General features: G+C 38.1%; 1 protein-coding gene across 9 annotated transcripts in view; it reads left to right on the top strand.

The window, feature by feature from the left end:
• LOC149222320 (uncharacterized) overlaps positions 1–24874 on the top strand; it is a 190808-nt gene that overhangs the window by 64048 nt on the left and 101886 nt on the right. For all 9 annotated transcript variants that reach the window (XM_089385371.1, XM_089385370.1, XM_089385364.1 and 6 more), the window contains 2 exons: positions 4703–4793; positions 4941–5005. In XM_089385371.1, coding sequence (XP_089241497.1) covers positions 4703–4793; positions 4941–5005 — 156 coding nt within the window. The remainder of the gene's footprint in view (positions 1–4702; positions 4794–4940; positions 5006–24874) is intronic.

The following is a 24874-nucleotide window of genomic DNA, read 5'->3' as shown; positions in this document are numbered from 1 at the left end:
ATCCTAGCCATTGAGTAAGTTTTAATCTTGGCTGTTGGTGCTCCAATGGTGGATTATAAGAGGAGGTCGATGTGGTGATGGAGTATACACCAATGCAGATACTCAGTTGCCCTGGCAGTTCAATTTTCCCAGTAGCAGTGACTCAGCAGAGAAGATAGAGCCAGAGGGTGAGTAGCAGGTGGAACAGGAAAACGAAGGAAGGCCAAAATTCTCACAAGGTCAGTGTAAGCTATGCCCAGAGGGTGACGCATGAGGCTTAGCACAAAGGCTAGGGAGGTAATTTCGGAGGCAGAAATTAACTGTGGAGTGAGAGAAAATTCTCACAATAATTTTTGCCCGTATTTTCTTCGGATTAGATTGCTAGTTGGGCATCTAAATTTTTGTACTCGGAATTGTTGCTGAAGAATAATAATAATACTCTCATCTGTTGCACCGGTTTTTCCCCATTGGGTTTTTTCGGGGACAATTGTCCAAAAATAACTATGTCGAAATTTTTGTGTGCGCTAGAATCTCTTAGTTTTCAGAATTTTATCTTCCGCAGTATTTTTATGGTGAAAATTGCACTTGTGATTTTATTCATTGTTTGCCGTAGCAAATAAATTGCATAATTAAATTTGGAGTCAGAAGAATAATTTCTTGTTGTTGCAATAGATAAAATTTCACATTCTCTTTCCCGCCGTCAAGTTGTGCTCTCCTACCGCTACTGAGCTCTGCTCTCCTGCCGTCGAGCTCTACTCTCTTGCCATCGAGCTCTGCTCTTTTGCCTGTCATCAAGCTCTTCTAGAATGATGAATGATGAATTTAATTTTTAAATCAATGTAGATTATAGAATGATGAATGATATGGATCAATGTATTTGAATATTTCATTATTGAATTTTATTATTGAATCTCATGGTATGGATGAATGATGAGTATGTCATATGAGTGATGTATGCATCGAAATGAATGATGAGGATGAATCAATGTATGTCATTTAATTCAATTATGAATTTAAATTTTATGTGTGGATCAAAGTATTACTATTAGTCTATTTATGCTTTCATTATTGAATATGAACTTGAATTTTATATATATATATATATAAAATTAAAAATTATATACCACAATGCCCCCCGCACCCCTGAAAGTTCTCTAAAAGTTGAGGGTACTCCCACATGTCCCCCCTGTGCGTCTCCTTGCACCGGAGTCTTAGTGGAACATAGGTATTTGCCCTGTTCCCATTGACATTGCTTTGCATGTCTTGCTTCCTCATTTACTTTTTTCTCTTCCAATTATATTTTCAGAAAGGACTTTCTTTCTATCTTCTTTGAGCAATGTTTGTTACTCTTCCCACACTAGCATATTGAATAGTCCTTCCATTTGACCATGCCATCCTATATCTTAGGGCCTCTCATTTCTATTTGCTAGCTTGTCTACAACTTTATTAGGTGACCCGTTAACGTGTTAATCCAACGGAACTTATTCTAATTTTCTTGAACAATTATATTAGCTAACTCAACTCTTCAGTTCTAGTTTGAAGTGCCCAATGAACTTTCACATTGGGATATTTGGAGGTAAACTAATATATTTAGGTTTTAGAGTGCTTTTCAACAATCACTCTTTATAGTTACATCTTAATAGTTGCTTTCATATTGGAATCCAAACATTCATCCTCCATAATGTTGTTCAAGCATTCTTCCAAGTTGATGCAAGAAAAGTGGATTCTTTCTCCTCTTGGGCTGTGGTAAACTTGAACACATATATGAACCTGACCCTTTTGTTGTTATCATTCGATGTTCCATTGAAATTGAGTTTTTAAAATCCATCATCTCTGGGAGACCTTATTTCTTTGGGTGCCTTAGTTGTCCTTGCAACTTGATTCATAAAGGGTGATTTCCACTGCTGTTAGCTTCTAGTAGCTAGATTTTAACAAGTTCATTTTGCTGCCTTAGAATTTGCAAACCCTTCTCTGTTTTTTTTTGAAATAACTGCTTCCTTTTGTTGTTTCCCTTATTCTAAACTATTGTTTGCTTCAATGTTATTGAAACCGAACCGGTGATTGAATTAGAGAACCGTCTGAACTGGGAACTGGTAAAAAAACCAGGCCAAAAAACTGGTCGACCAAAAACACATAAAATATTGAAATTTTAAAGAAAAAACATATATATATATATATATATATATATATATATATATTCATGTGCATCCATATGAATCTAAACCATTTATACATAAATAAGCAAAAGCTCTCATTTATATAGCATGTAAGGGTGCACATAACCAAAATAGCGTCAAGTGCAATCCATCTCTGAACCGAAAATACACCAACAAACAGGTTCTAGATGGTCTCTAGCATTAAATAAAAATCATGCTACAACAGATACCTACATATCATCAAAATCATTGCCTATATTGGGATGTTCGTCATCAATATGACCCTCTAAGCAATAAAATAAGATAGAAAATAAGTAGCATGTCAAATGAAGATTTTGTTTGAGTGATGGGTACATTTTTGAGAGGGTCATGATAGAGGAGTTCGACAGCCAATGCCACTAACATCAAGGTACAAAGAGGGCTTGGTGCTCTTGATTAAATGCTAGTACCATACCCTCGTATGTGACAAAATCCAATGGAAATGTCGCAATCCACCCAATCTTGATTCTTGAAATCCTGAAAAACTATTAATTTTGCTTGATTTTGAGTGAGATAAAAAATTCTACTTTCTTCGTATTAAATCCAATAATGTTGAAAGCACCCACCTATAATGATTCATCAAGCTCCAAACAAGTCTTTAATCAATACATATTAAGTGATTCTCCTCCAACAACATTTTAACCTAAGTGTACCATGGTGGGAGTCGAAACAACTTCACTCATAGTACATGTGTCAATTCCTAGGACAGAAATTGTTTCTTAGGTCACTTGATTAGAGATAGGTAACAAAAGTGATTAATTATTGGAAAAATGAAGGGAAATCTTATTTTTTTACTCTCAAAATCATTTTTAATGATGTACAAGTTCTTTTACTGGTCCAACTAGCCTTTGAACTAGGAATCTTCATTTTTGATAGTTATAAGCCTCGGAGAGAGAACTGTTACTTAAATTTACCACCTTGACACCATTTTACTGCGCCTGTCAATTTTTTCTTTGATTTTTCTTAGTCCTTTGCTTTGGATATGCATTTTTAGCATAGGACTTTGGGGTTGGGCCCTTTTAATGATATGGCTTCATTATTTTTTCATTTTAACATGACATGCTCTTCACCTCTACCCTTTTTTGGTTTTATTTAATTTTGGCTTACATTTGTTCTTCATACTTGCTTGATTAGACCTCATTGGATGATATTTGATAAGATAGAAATAAGTAGACACATTTTTTTTTTTTAAATGAACGGGATGGTAGTGTAGGGAAATGATAGAAAATGTTAAGTATGGTTAGGATATCTGTATGCTATTCACTTAAATTGCCAATAGTACGATTTGGTCTAAATCAGGACACAATTATCTAATGACAATTATGCCCCTGCATCATACACAAGACAAAATAATAAAATTATTACAATTAATAAGTGTTTTTAGATCATACCTAAAGTTTATTACTTTCACGACAAGATTAGAAACTGTGACACCACTTCTACATAAGAAACCCACACATGAAATCAAAGCATATCCACTGAAATAAAGATGAAGCATGGAGTACCATCTGTGAGAGCACATATCATATGAGGTATAATTTGATAAGGCATTGGAGCTGATATACCATGGTAAGAGGCATCTGACAAATCTCATGGATGATGGAAGGCTGGATGATCTGATAAAGGAAATATCGAAAGAACTGGAAGAATTGGCAGATATGAGCAGGAGAGCCCATCCAATAAAGATCAATGCACCCTTGAGAGGGTGGTTTTTAAGTGGTTGCCTTCGAGGAGGCAACTCATCCTATTCCCTGAAGCCTTTCCTTTAGCACTTCCAGATCTGTTCCTTCTTCCAGAAGGGAATTGGTTCCAAGAGTCCTCTCACAAATTTGCATGTTTCCCATTTGTGATCTCTTAGAAGCCCTAAATTTTTGGATTAGATTCTCTCTTCATATTTTGTTATTCCAGATAATAACTTCCTTTCGAAAATGCAATGTCCTTTTTGTGTTGCAGTCCTTAGAACTTAAGCCCAGAGCTTGTGTTTTTATTTCACAGACACTAAAAATTGGCTCCAAGTACAACGCTCATTACTGGATTCGTTTAGGTTTTCCCTTGAGGGGCCAACACATCCTATTCCCCGAGGCCTTTCCTTCAGCACTTCCAGATCTGTTCCTTCTTCCAGAAGGGAATTGGTTCCAAGAGTCCTCTCTTAAATTGAGACATTTCCCTTTTGTGATCTCTTAGAAGCTCTAATGTTTTGGATTAGGTTCTTCTCTACATGTTTTGTTATTCCAGATAATGACTTCCTTTCAAAAATGCAATACATTAACAGATTTTTGTGTTGCAATCGTAAGAACTTAAGCCCAGAGCTTGTGTTTTTATTGCACACACTAAAAGTTGGCTCCAAGCGCAATGCTCATTACTGGATTAGTTTAAGTTTACCCTTCTTGAAGGATACTACAATTAAAGAGTAATATCAATTCTTGTACTATATATGTATTCAGACATTGATTTATGTTAATTTTGGTGCTTATATTCAATATTGTATAGAAATGTATTGAGTCCCGAAATTGATTTATGTTTTGCAGCTTCTGAGGAATTGTTGGATCACCTTAGAAATGAGAACAATTATTTACGGGCAGAGGCTAATGAGGTTAATGGTACGCTTGCTTTAAATAGGTATGTTCCTCGCTTTTTTGATAGGCTATTTTATAGACTATAGTTTATTAGGTGAACTTTTCTCCCATATATGTTTCATATCAAAATTTATTTTTAATTCTTTTTACTGATTACAAAAGCATATTTATCATGTTACTGGTTTTTCAGGGTAAGACAACTAGAGCACAAAAATGCTGTGTGCCAAAATGATCTACTTGTAGAACGGTCAAAGAGTAAGTAGTATATGCCATATCCATTCCCTTCGTAAGTTTATAGTGGTGTTAATCATTCTTGAGTCTGATATTTTATACCTTAGCTGAAGGCTGATACATGTACATGTGATAGATTTGGTGGATGTTTGTGTGCATATGTATTCATGATTACTAATATAAACCTGTGGGAATTAATTATTTATGGATTTTGTATTATCATATAGAGAAGGTGGAGAATTACACTGTCCAAGGCATTTTTAATTTGCAAATGTCTTTTTATTGAGATTGGCAACATAATACATGCTATTTACAATAAAAACTAAGTCTAGCTTTTGGCAAACCTCAAGTCCTCATAAGACTTGTACATCATACTTGGGAGCATAGTTTTAAAAAACAGAATCGGGTTTTGAAGCAGAACAGGATTGAACAGGATTCAATGAATAGGATTTGAAAAAAAAAGGTATAAAATAATTAATTTCTAATGATTTTGTTTTTTAAGATTTCAAACCATGTTTCCAAACCATTAGAGACAATGCTACATATATGCAATGTTTGCTCATCTATACCATATAAGGGTGAATATATCGAAATGGTACCAAGTGCAATAAATATCAACAACAAAATACATAATCAACGAGTCAATGAGTAAATGGCCTCTAGAGTCCAAAAACAATGCTACAAGCTACTGGGCCACTGGCCTACTACGAATAACTGATCAACATGATCACTAATCAAACTGATTACTAATTCACCACTACTAGAAATGGGATCATCAACGAGAGCTACATAAACATCATCTAGCTCAAAGTCTTCAGACTAAGATTCTGCAACCTTATAATATGGTATGAATTGAAAAAGCTTAACATGCCTAACCAATGATTTTGGTTTGAGTGAAGGGTTCATCTCCCCAACCTTATAATATGGTAGAAAAAGCTTAACATGTCTAACCAATAATCTCGGTTTGAGTGAAGGGTACATTTTTTGTTAAGGCCATGGCAGAGGAGTTCAACAATCAATACCACCAACATTAGATGAGTTCAATGTAGTATCTCCTGGGAAAATTACCCTTAGGGTTAGAAAGAGCACATGACAAAATTATACCAGTGTCACAGTATTACTTCTAATTTTCAAACAGAGATGATACTGAGTGTAAACAAGTAGTTAATTTTACCAACACCACCAATAGTACATAGCAGGTTACAAGTTTACAGTCTCACTATCAGTGCTGCTACACCAACAGATCTTGCTGAACAGTACTCATCAATTTATAAACAGTTGCAATCTTTATTCAATGCACCAGCAATATACACAAGGATTACAACATCACTTAATCCTATCAGCAACACTGTACATTTGGATTATTCAACACACAAATAACCAACTTACAAGATCATTAGATTCCTTGTTGCCTTAGGAAACACCTTAACAATGGCCTTTACTGCTCAAATTTGCACCTCAGACTTTGTTGCTCTACAATACCTTAACAGACCTTTGCTGCCTTTGGAGATGTTCTAACAGACCTCTGCTGTTGCCTTGCTGCTCCCAGAGATGCCCTAACAGACCTTCCTGCTACCCAAAGAAGCCCTAATAGGCCTTGCTGCTATCCAGAGATGCCCTATGGCCTTCAATGTTGCCTGGAATTGATCCTCACGGCTTCGAGTATTACCCTTCAGCCCTTCTCTGCTGCCAATATGTAACTCCGCTACTCCAAACTACCTCTCTTTCTTAGCACTACTGTAACAGCCCCCTTCCTGCCCAGACTACACTTTGCTGTCCCAGATATGATCTTAAATGGGAGCCACTGCCATAAAGAAGACTTCAGGAGTGGCCCGCAGTCACAGGATTGTTCATTCAAACCCTCGTTGACTAGAACAGGTGATTTCCCAGCTTGGAATGGCCTCAAAGACATTCGCTGCACAGAATGTTAGAATAGCACTTGGTATTCAGTTCCTAGCAATTATTAACTGAACGAATACAATGCTAAGTTCGTAACAAAAATATTAGCAGAAGCAAAGTTACTCGATCTGAATGACATAGACATAAACAGATTTCTGCCAAATCAACCGTTCTTCATTAATAAATTAATCACGGAACTGACTTGGGCGGGATAATGTGTTGATTTTCTAGTATCAAGAAGACTAGAATAAATTTTTAAACTGATAACTACTTCCAATGATACATTTTGACTTCTTTAGAGCATTCCAATCATTAAGCAGTTATATATGAAAATTTCAAGCATTAACTTCAGTAGAGCAATAGAGATCACAGTAAAGACAATGAACAAGAGACACCAAAATTTCTTGGGACAAAACCCCACAGTGGGCAAAACCCGGTAATCTTTCATTATGAGAGAGAGATCAATTCATCAAGAATAATCCAGTCAAATGAGAGAGAATAAGTCAACTTTTGCTCACAGCCAAAGTCTGCACAAGAGAGCTGAATTTCGGCTTGAGGTAGTTGGTCAAAGGGGCTGAAATTCCGTCCCACAGTCTCCATAGAAGTTTGGTCAATCTCAGGGTTTGACCTGTGGTCAAACCTTAGTCAATGACCCAAAACAGAGACAAAGCTTAGGTCAATAACAAACCTCGGAAAACTCAGCCTCAAATCCTTAGTCAACAACTCCGTCAAACACCAGAAATAACGTCAAGTCAATGCTTGGTCAACAAAAGTCAAAACTCACTGGTCAATGCAGAGATAATTCTTCTTCTTCCTTCTCGCACATGTGAACAACACTACTTGTGATTGGTCAAATAAGTGAGTGATGATGATGCTAAATAAGGTCCAATGAATATCGATATATATGAGAGTCAGGGGATGGCTTTTGAGCTTGGGGTTTGTTAAGACAAAATCCAGTAAGCCTTGGAGAGGGAAACCCTACGAGACAATAGCTATACAGAGTGCTGACAATGGGATAGAGGCCCAACGTCACCTCCGTTGAGAAATCTAGGGCATGGATAGTTAAAAGATTTCTCGGCTTGATAATTGCATGTGATATACTTCTTTTCATCGGGACAATTACCAATATGCACAATAAAATACAAGTGACACAGTATGTAGGCTTCTCAGCCAGGGCCAAAACCTCTCACCTCTTGAGAGGAAAATCCGATCAAAATTCTTCTTCCAGATCTTTAATTGACGAGTACTAAGACCATGACACAGATTCTTGACTCTAGTATCCTCACAAGAACCTTGCCACTATCCTTTATGCTCTGCCTCTACCCTTCGACTTCCTTCTTGATCTGGAACTTCTCTCCTCGTCTCTTTCTAGAGAAACTCGGTCTCTATCCTTCACATTGCTTCTTCTCGACTTCCCTACAGAATCTCGGTCTCTAGGTCTTCACTGGTCTCTTCTAGAGAAACTTGGTCTCTAGATCTTGGTCACCTAGAAGAATCCTTCTCTTGCTATCCTAGAAGAAAACCCTTCCTTCGCACTACCTAGAAGAATCTCTTTCTTCACTGGTCCAGAAGAATCTCTCTTTGATATGCCCAGAAGAAACCTTCTTGTCCTTTCTTCGCACTTCTCTTTGCTGCTCCTTCTTCTCAGTCCTTTTTAACCCTTTCTACGCACTTCTTCTTTACCCTTTCTTCGCACTTATTCTTGACCGAAAGCTTGTCAAGTTTCTTGCTTCTGATGGAGGCCGAGTTAGGCTATATATACACTTCCACACATGTCCTTTGGGCAGACATGATCACTTGAAGCTAGGCTGACTTCTTCTAGCAACTTCTTCCATTGTTGTAGGCCAACTTGAAGAGGATAAGTGACAAGGTCTTGAAGGATACTTTATAGAGACAAATATGACCTTTTACAAAGTGTAACATGACTTCATTACACGACAATGACTCTTAACATTTTATGACTAGATGACAAATAAATCCTAAAGACTCTCAATGGGAGTCTTGATGCGAAAAGAAAATCCTTTGTTCATGAAACTCGTGAAGCAAGTTAATATAATAAATTTATTTTCTTCTTTACATCACATTACATAAAATCATAATTACATGTCATTATGAAGACCGAACCTAGTTACATTTTTCAACACTCCTTAACTAAGGAGGTATTCATAATGGTACATGGATTTTCTCAATCTGAAGAATTTCTCATAAGAAGAATTCGGATTGGTAACTCATTTGTATAGCATCATATCAACTAGCATTGTTACATAGCAAGGCCTTGACTAGCAACTCCTTATCTCCACAAGATCTGAGCTCAATGCTGGCGAGACCAATGATTTATAGACACACTCATCATTGTCTCTTTCGGAACATACCCATGAGGACTATTCTTATCTTGGACTCTCTAGTCCTCAAAGAATATTTGTCCTTCACGACTACTCTTTCATGAGATGCCCTATCTCATCCCCAAATAGTATCAGATGCCAAATGATTACCCAATCCTCCATTCTGTATTCCCATAGTGAAGTCCAAAATGTCATGTCTATCTCTCCCTTTCGCATAGGGAGGACATATTCCAATAAAGGAATGTACTCATTTCGATCGAAAAAGGAATGTACCTAAGCTCCCTCTTGGCTTAGGAATTTCCAAGCTTCTTCCAAGTAAGAAACTTCTCTTTCAGGCTCCCTATTAACTAGGGAGCTATAACAACTCCTCATGTGGAGTTCTTTGATGACATCGAAGAACTCCTTTTTTCTTCGATGTCATCAATTTCTTTTGTCATGGAGTCTTCATCTTTCATGGACTTCTTCATAGGGCATAGACCATCCAACACTTTCATCCATGAGTTAGTCATGTCCTCATCTCATCAGAAAGCGAACCATCAGGTTTTCGATCTGGTTTTTGCTTTATGTCATTTTGCCTTCATGCCATATTTTCTGGAATGATCTTACATCCTTCAATATGGTCTACTTGGAAGTCATCCACATATATTCTCGTAGGCAATCCAACATAAGCCCATCCAGATATTGGTTCAAAAATAAGGAATGAACACTTAAATCAAACATTACCTTTGTGATGGTCTTTCATCATGACATCTTTTTGTAGGTATCAACATCCTGTATATAGATTGAGACATTCTTCAAAGATATTCATTGTCAAGGTTCTCTATCTTTTTCCGACTTCCATTAGAGTCTTCATATCTTTCTAGGAGATATTCTAGTCAAATCTTCATGGTCTTTGGATGTTGAATGCCTTATACCTTTGTTGCATATTATCACGATCTCTTCCTTTCTTTGCACACTTCATTCCCAGGTGCTTCCAATCAGAGTTCCTTTATTGTAGTCAGCTTCCTCATGATTCATATGAGAACATATTATGTTGATTTCATCTAATGTGACTTATGCCTTCCTGCAATCTTTCAGAGGAGGAGATCTCTTCTTCTCTTGATCATATTTCCCGAAATGGAAATAGAGATCGATATTATCTGCAAGAATATGACACAACTTTCATAATAATCTATGTAAGCATACATGCCTCATCTTTTCTTCGGTCATCCAAACTTCCTGTAGCAGCTCATTTGCACGAAAGAAATTTCTACTTTCTCGTTATGTCATCACACCATCATTTCTTGAATTCCACGAGTTGGAATTCCTCATGAAACTCTTGCTTCCTTTCTAGATCGATGAATCCTTTGATGAGGATTTCATCAAAGAAACTTTTGGGGATCTTTCATATCCTTACCCAGTCGATGATGACCTCTGCTTCTTTTTATGAGGTTTCAATGAGGTTTCCAAGAGCTCCCATACTTTGTAAGTAGGATTTCTTTCAGACATTATTTTTGCTACTCATGTCATGAGATCTTACTTCTAATGCTTCTATTAGAATGCTATTTTCTAATCTGCTGCATCCTATCTTATTTACATTGCTTCCTATCTATAAATTACAAGTGAAAAGTACCTTCTAGTGAAGAAGATCATCTCAATCATAGTAGAGATCTTTTTGCTTCTTCCTTCTTAAGCTTCTTTGTCTCAGGTTCTTTCACTTCCTTAATATGGGCTTCTTCCCTGTCCCTCTTGTGTTTAGGACAATCTCTTCTATAATGCCCAAGTTTCTGACAACCATAACATCTTTCCTTATCGTTGTTCTTCTACTTTTTCTTTGGAGGATCAAACTTTACAAATTTCCCTTTTCTTCTTGACATTGATTGATCCCTTCTATCCGAGTTCTTGTTACTTTATTTCTTCAGCCTGTCTTCTTCTGCCTTGCAGAGAGACCATAATCTGATGAATTGGATAATTTCATCTTCACTAGTAGATCTGAGGTTACCTTGCTTATCAGTCAATGCATTTAAAATAACGAAGATTATTTCGTTATCAGATACCATCTCCCTTAGATCCTGTAATTGTCCTTTTATTTGAGATGCTTTTGAAAGACACGATGATATCCCTTCATCTTTTGACACCTTCAATTTATATAGATCAAATCTAAGTTTTGAGATCTTTTCTATCGTGCTCTTAGAGAAAAGTTCTATTAGTCTATCATATATTTCTTTAGATGTCTCAAACTCAGCTACATAGGAGATGAGTGGATGTTTGATAGACCCCTTTAGAATCTTTTGAGCCTTGAGATCCCTTTCCATGTATTCAAATACTGCTTTTCTTCAGATGGCTTGGAGACATTTCCATAAACATGTTCAATGACTTCATTTACTTCAAGGACTATTTCTATCCTTCTTTTCCATGCAAGGTAGTTTGATATCCCAACCAACTTTTGGTTCTCCTTGAAACATGAAGTCATTTTCACTAGATTAGATTATAATAAAAGGTACTTACTTGAGAAGATATGATCTTCAACTTGATGATGAACTTGTTGCTTCAAATGATCTCTTTCAAGTGAGATCCTTGCTTCAATAGAGATAAGATTGCCTTTCGATCCAACCTTCCTTAGATTTGAAGAGCTTCCACTTCTTTGGTGATGTATGTTTTCTGGATTGCTTCTAGGGTTTCGGTCTTTCTGCTTGCTTCCTCCTTGTAGATGATTTCAAGACTCTTGTTGGTGTAGATTTCTTCGATCTAGGGTTTTGAAGATCTTGGCCAAGGTAGCCCTTGAATTTTCTATGATCTTTCTTCGATGCTTGATATCTTGTGTGTCAACTTGCTTTTGAATGCTCCTTTCTGACTTCGACACCTAAGCTTTGCTTCCATGTTGAGACATCTAGGGCATGTATAGTTAAAAGATTTCTCTGCTTGATAATTGCTTGCTTGTGTACTTTTAATTCTTAGTTTATAGACTTTTCTTCATTATGTTATTATTTTGTTCTTTTCATCAAGACAATTACCAATATGCACAATAAAAGACAAGTGACACATTATGTAGGCTTCTTAGCCAAGGCCAAAACCTCTCACCTCTTGGGAGGAAAACTCGATCAAAATTCTTCTTCTAGATCTTCAATTGACGAGTACCAAGACCATGACACAGACCCTTGACTCTAGTATCCTCACAAGAACCTTGCCACTATCCTTGATGCTTTGCCTCTTCCCTTCGACTTCCTTCTTGATCTGGAACTGCTCTCCTCGACTCTTTCTAGAGAAACTCGATCTCTATCTTTCACACTGCTTCTTCTCGGCTTCACTAGAGAATCTCAGTCTCTAGGTCTTCACTGGTCTCTTCTAGAGAAACTCGGTCTCTAGATCTCTGTCACCCAGAAGAATCCTTCTCTTGCTATCCTAGAAGAAAACCCTTCCTTCGCACTACCTAGAAGAATCTCTTTCCTCGCTGATCTAGAAGAATCTCTCTTCAATATGGCCAGGAGAAACCTTCTTGTCCTTCCTTCGCACTTATCTTTGCAGCTCTTTCTTTGCATTCCTTTACCCTTTCTACGCACTTCTTCTTTACCCTTTCTTCGCACTTCTTCTTGACCGAAAGCTTGTCAAGTTTCTTACTTTTGATGGAGGCCGAGTTAGGCTATATATACACTTCCACACAGGTCCTTTGGGCTGACATGATCACTTGAAGTTTGGTTGACTTCTTCTAGCAACTTCTTCGATCGTTGTAGGTGACTTGAAGAGGACAAGTGACAAGCTCTTGGAGGATACTTTACATAGACAAATTGAACCTTTTACAAAGTGTAACATGACTTCATTACATGACAATGACTCTACATTTTATGACTAGATGACAAATAAATTCTAAAGGCTCTCAATGGGAGTCTTGACTCAAAAACAAAATCTCTTGCTCATGAAACCCATGAAGCAAGTTAATATAATAAATTTATTTTTCTTCTTTGCATCACATTACATAAAATCATAATTACATGTCATTATGAAGACCGAACCTAGTTACAATTTTCAACAACCTTAGCCAAAACCCCCTACTCTTTACGGACTTTCATCCATAGGAGTCCCAGTAGGAAGGAGATCACTTAAAATATATATACTAGGTATAAGGCACAGAGTGACCAAGCTAGAGCTCATTCAAGGGAGAGGCTCAACAATGGTACAAGGCTTCAAAGAAGCAAAGTGCTCTCTAAGAAATGCCTTAGAAAACAAGGCATAAGATCTACGGTTTTGAGGTTTAATGGCGATAGGTGTTCACAAGGTCAAGGCCCGGGAGAAAAGGCTTCTTATGATTTACTTTATTAAGCTCATACAACCTTCAAGGAAGTCCTCAAGTTGAGGGGAAAAGAACTAGGGTTTCCCTCTTGAAGCAACACCTAGGGCAAGAGATTTTATGGATGAAATTTGAGTGGATGCCCACCAAACTTGAAGAATAGGTAGCCTAGACTCTAAGCTTGATGTTTAGGCTCTCAAATCACCAAAAGGCCTCCTCCCTAAAATTTCGCTCTAGCTTTAAAAGGACTGATTTTAGTGGAGAAAAATATGGAAAAAATTTAGGGTTAATCACCAATGACTTGGACTCTAGTGCCTTGTCCTTTACAATGTCACATGGTTTGGGTTCAGGTTCGGCAATTATTAGGTTCGGTTTGAGTTCGAATTTTTTGATGAGGTTCAGATGAGGTTCGCTATTAGGTTTGTCTATATACATTTTCTATATATATATATATATTAATTTAAAATCAATTATAGGATAAAAAAGTAAGAAATCAACATCAGTAAACATCAAAAATGCTATCACAAACATGGAAACTGCAAAGATAAATTACAAGTTTGAGTTGTGACATGAAGTTATGAGTTTTGATCTATGGACTTGGTCAATGGCTATGAGGTTCGATGAGGTTCGCCGAAACTCAATTTTTTTAAGGTTCGCCAAAATTCGAATCTCAAGGTTAAAGTTCGACGAACCTTGTAACGTAGGTCCTTTATGCATATGGAGTAGATAAGCTAGATCCTTTCTAAGGAGGCTAAAAAGTGATGTCCTAGGTATCAACTTTTAGCATTTACCCACTTCAAAAGAAAATGGAGTTTGATGGAGAAATTAAAGATTTTCTCCACTAGGAACATTCATTACATGTTGTACAATGAACAACGTGTGCAATACTCAACTAGATAGCCTTTCAAAATTAATTTTCAACAATGACGGCACAAAATAACATAACCTAGAAGCAATAATTCCATACATTAGACAATTTTAAGATAGAGAATATCCAACAATAAACACTTACAAGACAACATGTAGATATCCATCCATTATCTAAAGAAGTAGCTCGAAAGACAATAAAAAATAGCTTCCAAATATCGAAATGCATCCAATGGATCTCCAATAGCCAAGAAGGAACAAATGTGAAAATCATCTAAGAGGTCGAATTCCAAGTGTAATGATGATGAGAGACTAAATGAGGTCTCATATTTATACATGTCCAATCAAGTCAAATTGTAGCCTAAAGCTTCTCTTAGTTGTCAAATTATGGGAAAAAACTAATTGTGGTTACAAGCCAACCACATAGCCAATGTGAAATCATAAAAGTTAACCCACAAGAGGGCCGAAATGCTGATGTCATCACTACATGGGCCTCTTGGAGGCATGCGTTGAGCTCCCTTGGTGCCAAACAGAGTCAAGAGGGCTCCAAAAATCATCCTCTAGGGGTTTCGCCCTTAGATATCTATGCAAATAATTGTGTGGATACCAGTTTTGTGTTTGGGGCACAAAATGGGTCTCATGGGTCCCATGGTGATAGAACAGCTTGGTTCTATGGCAACGTTAAGGGCTTAGAGTATGGTGCTAGCCCTCCCACGTCCCAAATGGCGACACAACCTCATCTGGGCCTCAGATTAGCTGAAAAATAATATTATCACTACTAAGTTGGTTGGGGCATGCTGGTTTAAGTGCATATTCTCATGAATAATTGGGGGCGAAGTGTAGATTGCAAGGGTGCTGTAGGTGCCCATGGAAGGAATGATGTTCTGCAAGTAGTAGGAGTGCTATGGCTCCCAATGCTTCAGCTGTAGGGTGTCATGTGCTCGTCTAGTGGACTTGGGCCCCAACTGAGTTGCGCAACCCATGATGAAACCAACTGCCAATCACACATAATGTCTAGTGCTACATCTTCACCATTTGGTACAATTAATCATTCGCGCATCTATGTGAACCAAGCTTGTTAGTCAAGGGAAAATTGAGATTTCATGTGGGGCTTCTCTTCCAAATTTGGGGCTTTGATCACGTGATAGTGTTACATCCCTAGGTAGGAGTGGTTAATAAATGATCTTATTAGGTGTTCTCATCCCTTGAAGGGAAAGACATGTCCCTAATACATCGTTCAATTAATAGGTGGCATATGAATGATGATGAAATGGAGGGGGACAAGGGGGGTCTCACGACCAAATGCCATGAGTACAAGGATAACAATAAGAAGGGAAGTCCATATATTTCGTATATAAATGTAAGGAGGGAACAATCGTGAATACATGAGCTACCCCAACCTTTGTTTTTCCACCCTTATTTATTTTCCTTTTGCCTTTTCTTAATTTGTCTTTTTATTATTGCTCGGGGTTCCAGGAAATGAAAGCATGTTGTGAATGATGTATACTGTTATTACCCCCTTAAGGTGGGGCAACTCATCGCCCACTAGGGGTTGAGACGTGCATGGGTTCCTTTATGATGTAAAGGGCACTTATGGGCCCTAAGAACCAGGGTGATGCCCATAACGATAAGGGGTAGAGCTCATGTTTGGATTTTGCCCACGTGGTATATTAAATGTCTCGACCATCTTTTGCATTTTACAATTTTCTTTTTCTTTTGTTTTCTTGATTGTGGACATGATATGCTTTTAACTTTCTTTTAGCTGCATCAACCTCTGGGTCAATGTTTCTATGCTTGACCCAAATATTTGGAGAAGGGGAGAGGGTTGTGCCATTGCCTTGTGATTGCAGTGGTCATGTGGACCTAGAGAAGGAAAAATGTAAAATAGGGCTTGTAATGTGCGGAAGGGAGTGAATAATGTGAAATGGGAAAACATGACCACACTACCAAAATCGGGGTTTCCCAAGTAGTGCCTGTCCTAAAGCCATATGCCAGTAAGGGAGACCCCACGAGACTAAGATTGAAAATTAATCCCCCATTTAGGTGAGGGAACAAAACCATGGTCAAAGCCCTTCCTTCTTCCAAGTCACCAAAAAATCCATGTCGAAGCTACCGAAATGAAAAACAAGCATAAGCATCTGATTGCAAAATGAAAAACATGTGTTCAGATTGCCTACCTTCTAACATGTGCCCTTGACAAATGGGCGACGAAACATACTACTAATGCATGTGGCAGAGATGAAGTTGCACATCACATCAACTACAAGGTGGTTGTCAGGGGCTGCTGGTTGCCTGCTAGAAGAAGATGAATAGAAGAATTGCTTTCCTATGGGTACCCACTTTTGGTGGGTAACATTTGGTTCCAACTGGGACTTGAGCTCATCGTAGACCACATGATCCATGTACTCATACAGGGAGGTCATGAGAACTCTAACAATCTCTTGGGATGTAGACTTGTATCTTGCACATGACAATACAACTATTGGAAGCATGTGTACTGGGTGTACTTTTATCGCCCATGTTTTCATTAAATAATAAACCCATACAGAAAAATAAATCTATTCTACCATGCAATCTACTCTGGCATGAGAACATAATATGATGATTGTAGCTATGCAAAAGGAATATGTAATGTACCTACACTATGCATGAGCTAAGTATAGTAATATAACCAATGTAACCAACATTTTATTAAACCAATATGACATTTCTTGTTCACACAAGTTCTTGTAAGATAGGGCATGATAATATCACATCCTCATTTGCAAATTGGATCGACGAAGGGCAAGGATGGGAGGCGGAAAAACAAGAAAACTGAGCTTCATGAAGAAGAATGATGGATGGGAAAGAAAAATCCGACTTGGATCCTCTCTTGTAAACAAAGAATCAAGAATTAAACAATCAAACTCATGAAATTTTGATGAAGAGCAACCTCAAGCATATCATTCTCATCATTATGCTTAGGAACATGTTGGGAGAGACATAATGAGGAAGATGAAGGACATATAAGCTCATCATCAATGTGACAGTGCCATATATTGATTTATTGTCAAAACGATGACCAATATCCCATTTGTCTTCTTCTATATGTAGGAATTTAGAAATACCAACAAGATGCACATACCAAGAGGCCATTTCCTCGAGTCTTGCATAACAACCAAAAGGGGAATTGCCAGGGTGGATTCAAAATTCCTTGAGAGATGCTTGCTTCACCCTGCAAGCATTATCTTTGAGGTTCAGTGAAGAACATGGGCTTTGCTCTTCTAATTGAGTTGCCAAATAATGATCTATATTGTCGTTAGGGAAAAGGTAAATACTTCATAAAGGTAGACTCGCTTCATCCTCGACAATGGTACCAAAAATGTTACCACAAAATCTAGCAGGTCTTGGAGAGGGAAACCCTACAAGATAAGAGCTAGACAGAGTGCTAACAATGGGGTAGAGGCCCAATGTCACCTCAGCCAAAACCCCTTGCTCTTTACGGACTTTCACCGATGGGAGGAGTCCCAGTAGGAAGGAGATCACTTAAAATAGATATGCTAGGTATAAGGCACAAAGTGATCAAGCTAGAGCTCATTCAAAAGAGAGGCTCAATAATGGTACAAGGCTTCAAAGAAGCAAAACGCTCTCTAAGAAAAGCCCTAGAAAAGAAGGCACAAGACCTAGGGTTTTGAGGTTTTTGATGGTGATAGGTATTCACAAGGTCAAGGCTCGGGAGAAAAGGCTTCTTGTGATTTACTTCAACAAGTACTAAGCTCATACAACCTTCAAGGAAGTCCTCAAGTTGAAGGGAAAATAACTAGGGTTTCGCTCTTGGAGCAACACTTAGGGCAAGAGATTTTATGGATGAAATTTGAGTGGATTCCCACCAAATTTGGAGAATAGGTAGCCTAGACCCTAAGCTGGATGTTTAGGCTCTCAAATCACCAAAAGGCCTTCTCTCTAAAATTTCATTGCAAGTCCTAGATTCTTGCCCTAGCCTTAAAAGGATCGATTTTAGGGGAGAAAAATATGGAGAAAATTTAGGGTTGATTGCACATGACTTGGACTAGTGCCTTGTCCTTTAGGCATATGGAGTCAAGGATGGAATAGATAAGCTAGATCGTTTATAACGAGGCTAAAAATTGATGTCCTAGGTACAGACTTTTAACATTTACCCACTTAAAAAGAAAATTGAGTTGGATGGATAGATTAAAGATTTCCTCCACTAGGAACATTCATTACATGCTGTACAATTAATAACATATGCAATACTCAACTAGATATCCTTTCAAAATTAATTTTCAACAATTAGGGTAGAAAATAACATAACCTAGAAGCAACAATTCCATACATTAGACACATTTAAGATAGAGAATACTCAACAATTAGCACTTACATGACGACATGTAGTATATCCATCAATTATCTAAAGAAGTAGCTCCAAAGACAATTGAAAATAACTTCCAAATATCGAAATGCATCCAATAGATCTTGAATAGCCAAGAAGGAACAAGTGCAAAAATCCTCTAAGAGGTTGAATTCCAAGTGTGATGATGATGAGAGACTAAATGTGGTATCTTATATTTATACATGTCCAATCAAGTCTAATTTTAGCCTAAATCCCCTCTTAGTTGTCAAATGATGGGCAAAAACTAATTGTGGTTACAAGCCAACCACGTAGCTAATGTGAAATCATAAAAGTTAGCCCACAAGAGGGTTGAAAAGCTGATGACATCACTACATGGGCCTCTTGGATGCATGCATTGAGCTCCCTTGGTGCAAAACAGAGCCAAGGGGGCTCCAAAAATCATCCTCCAAGGGTTGGCCCCTAAATATCCATGCAGATAATCGTGTGGACCCTAGTTTTATGTTTGGGGCACAAAATGGGTCTCATGGGTCTCCTCGTGATAGAATAGCTTGGTTTTACTCCAACGTTAAGGGCTTAGAGTATTGTGATAGCCCTCCCATGTCTCAAATGGTGAGACAACCTCATCTGGGCCTCTGATCAACTGCCAAACCATGTCATCATTGCTAAATCTATTGGGCGCGCCAGTTCAAGCGCATCATCTCATGAATAATTTGGGTGCTTTAGGTTCCCATGGAAGTGAATGATGGTCTACAAGTAGTAGGAGTCCCATGGCTCTCAATGCTTCCCCTTTAGGGTGTCATATGCTCCTCTAGTGGACTTGGGCCCCATTTAAGTTGCCCAACCCGTGATGAAACCGACTGCCAATCACACATAATGTCCAGTGCTGCATCTTCACCTTCATGTACTATTAATCATTAGTGCATCTAAGTGAACCAAGGTTGTTAGTCAAGGCAGAACTAGAACAAAATTTTCTTCAGTAGGTAACTACTTCTAATGATTAGATTTGACATTATTTATGCATTATTCATAATATGATCAAGCAATTACACAAAAAAAAATTACCAACTATTAAACATGAAATGAGCAGTAAAAATCTACAGTGAGATAATGAACAAGAGACACAAAGAATTAGGCTTGAGTCCAGGGCAAAACCCAAAAAAGTTCTTCCTTATGAGAGAGAGAGAGTTTCCAGATTCATCTATACATCATAAATAACAATAGAGAATCATAACGAAACCAGTAACCAAAATCATGATGAAGTGCCTTGTCAAAAACTGTGTTTGTGAAATTTTGACCCTCGGAATTTTGGCTGCCTCTTGAAATTTCGGCCCTCAGAATTTTGGCCTCTTGATATTTCGACCCTTCTGTAATTTCGCTGGATCAGCGATATGTGTGAAAAAATTGTGTGTCCAAATTAGGAGAAATGATCTCTTTTATATAGCCTTGAAGTGGGGTTGAATGGGTGCCTCTTAGGGGCACAACCGACCTAATAATTTTTTGACGCAAATTTTAAATTCAATTTTTTATTTATATTTTATTTTTCAAGATGAAAATACCGACCATGGCTACCGTATTTTTCAACATTCATATGGGGCTTCTCTTCCCAATTTGGGGCTTTGATCACGTGATAGTGTTACCTCCCTAGGTAGGAGTGGTTAATAAATGATCCTATTAGGATTTCCCAACCCCTAAAGAGAAAGACATGTCCCTAGTACATCCTTCAATTAATAGGTGGCATATGAATGATGATGAAATGAAGGGTAGTTCGTATATTGGGTATATAGATGTAAGGTGGGAGTAATCATGGATGCATGAGTTACCCTAGCCTTTGTTTTTCGACCCTTATTTATTTGACTTTTTCCTTTTCTTAATTTTTATTTTTATTATTGTTTGAGGCTCCAAGGAATGAGAGCATGCTGTGAATGATGTATAACAATTATTACTCCCTTAAGATGGGGCAGTTCATCGCCCACCAAGGGTTGGGACGTGCATGGGTTCCTTTATGATGTGAAGGACACTCATGGGCCCTATGAACCACAATGATGGCCATAATGATAAGGGTTAGAGCTCATGTTTGGGTTTTGTCCACATGCTATATTAAATGCCTCGACCATCTTTTGCATTTTATGATTTTCTTTTTCTTTTGTTTTCTTGCTTGTGGCCATTATATGATTTTAACTTTCTTTTAGCTACATCAACCTCCAGGGCAATGTTTCTAGGCTTGACCCAGATATATGGACAAGGGGAGGGCGTTTTCCCAGTGCCTTGTGGTTCCAGTGGTTATGTGGACCCAAAGAAGGAAAAATGTGAAATAAGGCTTGTAATATGCGAAAGGGAGTGAATAATATGAAATTTGAAAATAGGACCACATGACCAAAATCAAGGTTTCCCAAGTAGTGCCCTTCCTAAAGCCATAAGCCAATAGGGGAGATTTCACTGGATTAGGATTGAAGATTACTCCCCCATTTAGGAGGGAACAAAACCATGGTCAAAGCGCTTCCTTCTTCCAGGTCACTCAATAATCCATGCCCAAGATGCCCAAATGAAAAACATGCATAAGCACCTGATTGCACAATAAAAAACATACCTTTTGGTTGGATTTACCACCTTCTAACATGTGCTCTTGACAAATGGGCGAGGAAACAAACAACTAATGTAGGTGGTGTGAAAATTTCAAGTTTGAAATCTTATTGCAGCAACTGGAAATTATTTTTCTAATTTTTACTTTGATTTAACAATTTATCTGCTACGACAAACAACAAATAGTTTACACACATAAAGAATTAACACAGTTATTTCTGGACAAATATCCTCGGAAAAACCTAACATGGGAAAATCGGTGCAACAACTGAGGGTTTTTATTATTATGCAACAATGAGAAATTCTCAGTACAATCTGGATGCCGAAAACTGGCAAACCTACAAAGCAATTTCTGGCAAAAATATTGTGAGGAATTTTCCTCACCCCACAAGCAAATCTGGGCTTTGGCTGCAGCTCCAAGTGAGCTATCCAAACAAATTTTGCGCAAGCTTGCGTCACACTTGCGCAGTCCTTTCTATGCTCTGCTTGAATCAACACCTCCTGTAGCCATATTGTTGGCCACTAGTTGAGAAATTGCCTCTTCGGTCTTCTAGAAGCTTTTCCCGACATCTAGAATTGAAACTCGACTTCTCTCCAACAAAATCGAATTGCTTTTAGAGGCTTCTGCGCAACCCCTACGTCAGCCTCACTGTGGCTCTTTCTGCCTCTCTGCAATGCACTTCACCAGGTCTGGAAAACTTCCTCTAGCTCACTGTCCCTGCCCCTCTCTGTCTTTGCCTTCCTATTGAAGCTCAAACTCTTCTAGCACTATTGGCGTTCTTGAAAATCGAACTCTTTGTGGTTCTCACAAGTGTGTTCTCCATCTACCCGTCGACTTCTTATAATCTTATGTTGGACCTCCAATGACCAAGGTTAAAACTTAATCAAGTGCCAAGATCATATCAGAGTCTATCCATGTGAGTTTCTAAATGATTCACACCTTATTTCGATTAATTCTGATTAATTAACCCCTTTTCCTAAGTTTAGACTTAGGAAATAATTAAAAATAGGCTAATAATCTAATTGAGACACTTTTAGGTGGAATTTCTAGAAACAATTGCTGAGTTATGGAGAGCTCATGTGTTTTAGCCTTTCCACAAAGTTTTGAGACTAGAACACCTCCGATGCTACAGAAACTAGCACTCCCTCTTAGCGAGGAAGGTGTTCTCTATAGTGCTGCACATACTGCCACAACACCTTGCTTCTGTACCACCCTTTGTCACGCAGCTGATGTCTGACCACTGCCCACCAACTACTGCGCAACTCAGATGTTGCTGACATTGCGATACTGCTGCCAACTCTGCATCTGCACTGCAACTCCCTCTCATTTGTTGCTGCTGCAATTGCAACAACTACAACTAAGAAGCATCTGAAATACTGAATCAATTGTGTTTAGTATGATGCATCTGTCTCTTGAGTTCTGATTGCTACTAGATACTGCATTTTCCACTGAAGAATATGCGTTGCTATTGACTTTGAAATGTGCCACTCTGGACTACTGCCAACACTGCACTGCACTCCTCAACACCTGACTGGTACTAGTCTGCAATTGTCACTCTGAAATTTGACTGCATCACTGACATTGTTCCATCCTGCTATTGAATACTGTGGGACCCTTGTAGCAAGGTAATGATCCATGAGGAGGACACCTCAAGAACCCTGCCCATGTCTATGTTGGTTTGGGACTATAGCTCTAGATCGCCCCACCTCTCTCCTAGAGGTATTGTTGCAAACGTGGCAAATTCATCCTCCTGTCTGGAGGACAACTTGTCTATCTCAATAGACATCGCCGCTTGGTCTTGCTTCTTCTGCTTGTCCTTCTTCCTGAGAGGGCATTGCGTATTGTAGTGACCGAACTCACCACATCTGAAGCCCCTGACCTTTGACATGTATTTCTTCTTCTTCTTTTCCCCCTGCCCCTAATTGGGACCCTTGGATGCTAGGGCCGCATTCTCCTCTTACTTCTCACTCTTCACACCCTCGCTGCTGCTTCCGTTGATGATACTCTTTAATAGAGCACGCCTCAACTCCTCTTGCTGCACATCGGCCCACATCCTGTCCCATCTTAGCAATGTGTCTCTTCCCAAGATACTTTGGACAAACACCTGCCAATCCTTTGAGACATTGTTTAGTGCCAGTCGTACAAGCTCTGTGGGTTAGGGCGCCTCCCCAACGGCTGCTCGCTGATCACAGACCTCCTGAATCCTGCTTCAGAAAGATGTGTTATGAGAGTGATTTCGTCTTTATCATCCAACAATCATAGAATAAATATCATTTTTCAAATATCCTTCTTTGTATCTCCAATTTAGTTTTGTTATTTCTTCTTGTTGTATCAATACAACTTTCATGTCACAACATTTCCTTGGAGGAACTTCATTCCTGTCTCCTTCAAAGGTTTTCTACAAGAGTACCTTATGGTCTTATTTCAATCCTCAAGATATTGAACTCAATAGATTCTACAGACATATACTTGGTCTTCTTAGGTAGAGTTCTTTAACAAAAGAATATTGGGATCCAGGATTACTTTGAACAAAGATCAATGATACATACCTATTACGCATTGCTTCCATGGAGTTCTTATAGGTCTATATTTCCATGACTCATTCATCACTGTAAGACATTTTAATTGTAGCATCAGATCTTTAGTTTCAGTAGCCATAAGAGAAAATCACCTCCAATTCGAAAATCTTCTTTACTTTGATGTGCAATAGCAGAAATGTCGATGCCTCTTAATCTTTGTAGTGTCAACATTCATAGTTTGCATTTTTGACATTATCAGTTATTGATAGATGTATACATGACTGTCTTATATATTCTAGGAGTTCTGGGAGACATGAACCTTCATACTTAAGCTATCGAATTAGAGACTTCTTTAGTGCATTTTTCAAAGTGAAAATTTTGGAAAGCTTTAATATATTTCAGGCGCGTCTTTGTCTGTACTTTTAACCTTGAAGAGCTATTGAGTGTTTCTTCAATGAAGCAGACTTCTTGTGACACTGATCCCGTTTACTTTCCTCAGCATATCATAATACAACATTCTCATATTTTAATGTCATTGGTATGTCAATTCATCTAAGTATGGATGTTTGTCCTCGAGGGATTCAAACTGATCTAGTGATTTCTTCAATCTTTAAGAGATAAAAATCTTGTACAAATCATGTCAAGACATAGCCAAGAAAGAAATATCACAGAGTTTAGAATTTGTGGCAATACATATCTCACATGTCAGACTTCAGATCTTCTGTACAAAGGTCTCTTCAAATTTTTGGAGCTTCCTTCTTCAAAGGAATCTCACGTCAGTTCTTTGTCTAGGTTTCATAACCTTTCATTATGAATAGAACAAGGATCTTTTAAACTAACATCATATTTACTTCTGAATGGATTTGAAATGATTTCAGACGTTCGCTCGAATATTTCGGACTTTTATTACTTGTGACAATAAGAGACTTGCAGCCTGCTGCTGGCCTTCAAGGTCTTGAAACAAAGGCATTCTATGGCTTGGATATCTTTGTAGACTTGATGGATTACAAATTAGCATCCTCATAAATAAGATATGATCACGAAATTTAGGACTTAGGTCTTAATTCGTC

The sequence above is a fragment of the Pinus tabuliformis genome, chromosome Q (assembly GCF_031772625.1).
Source record: "Pinus tabuliformis cultivar Carrire ecotype Pingquan chromosome Q, CPIR1, whole genome shotgun sequence".
In the NCBI taxonomy this organism is placed as follows: Eukaryota; Viridiplantae; Streptophyta; class Pinopsida; order Pinales; family Pinaceae; genus Pinus; species Pinus tabuliformis.
The sequence above is the reverse complement of the archived record's forward strand: the minus strand, read 5'-3'. Positions and strand labels throughout refer to the sequence as shown.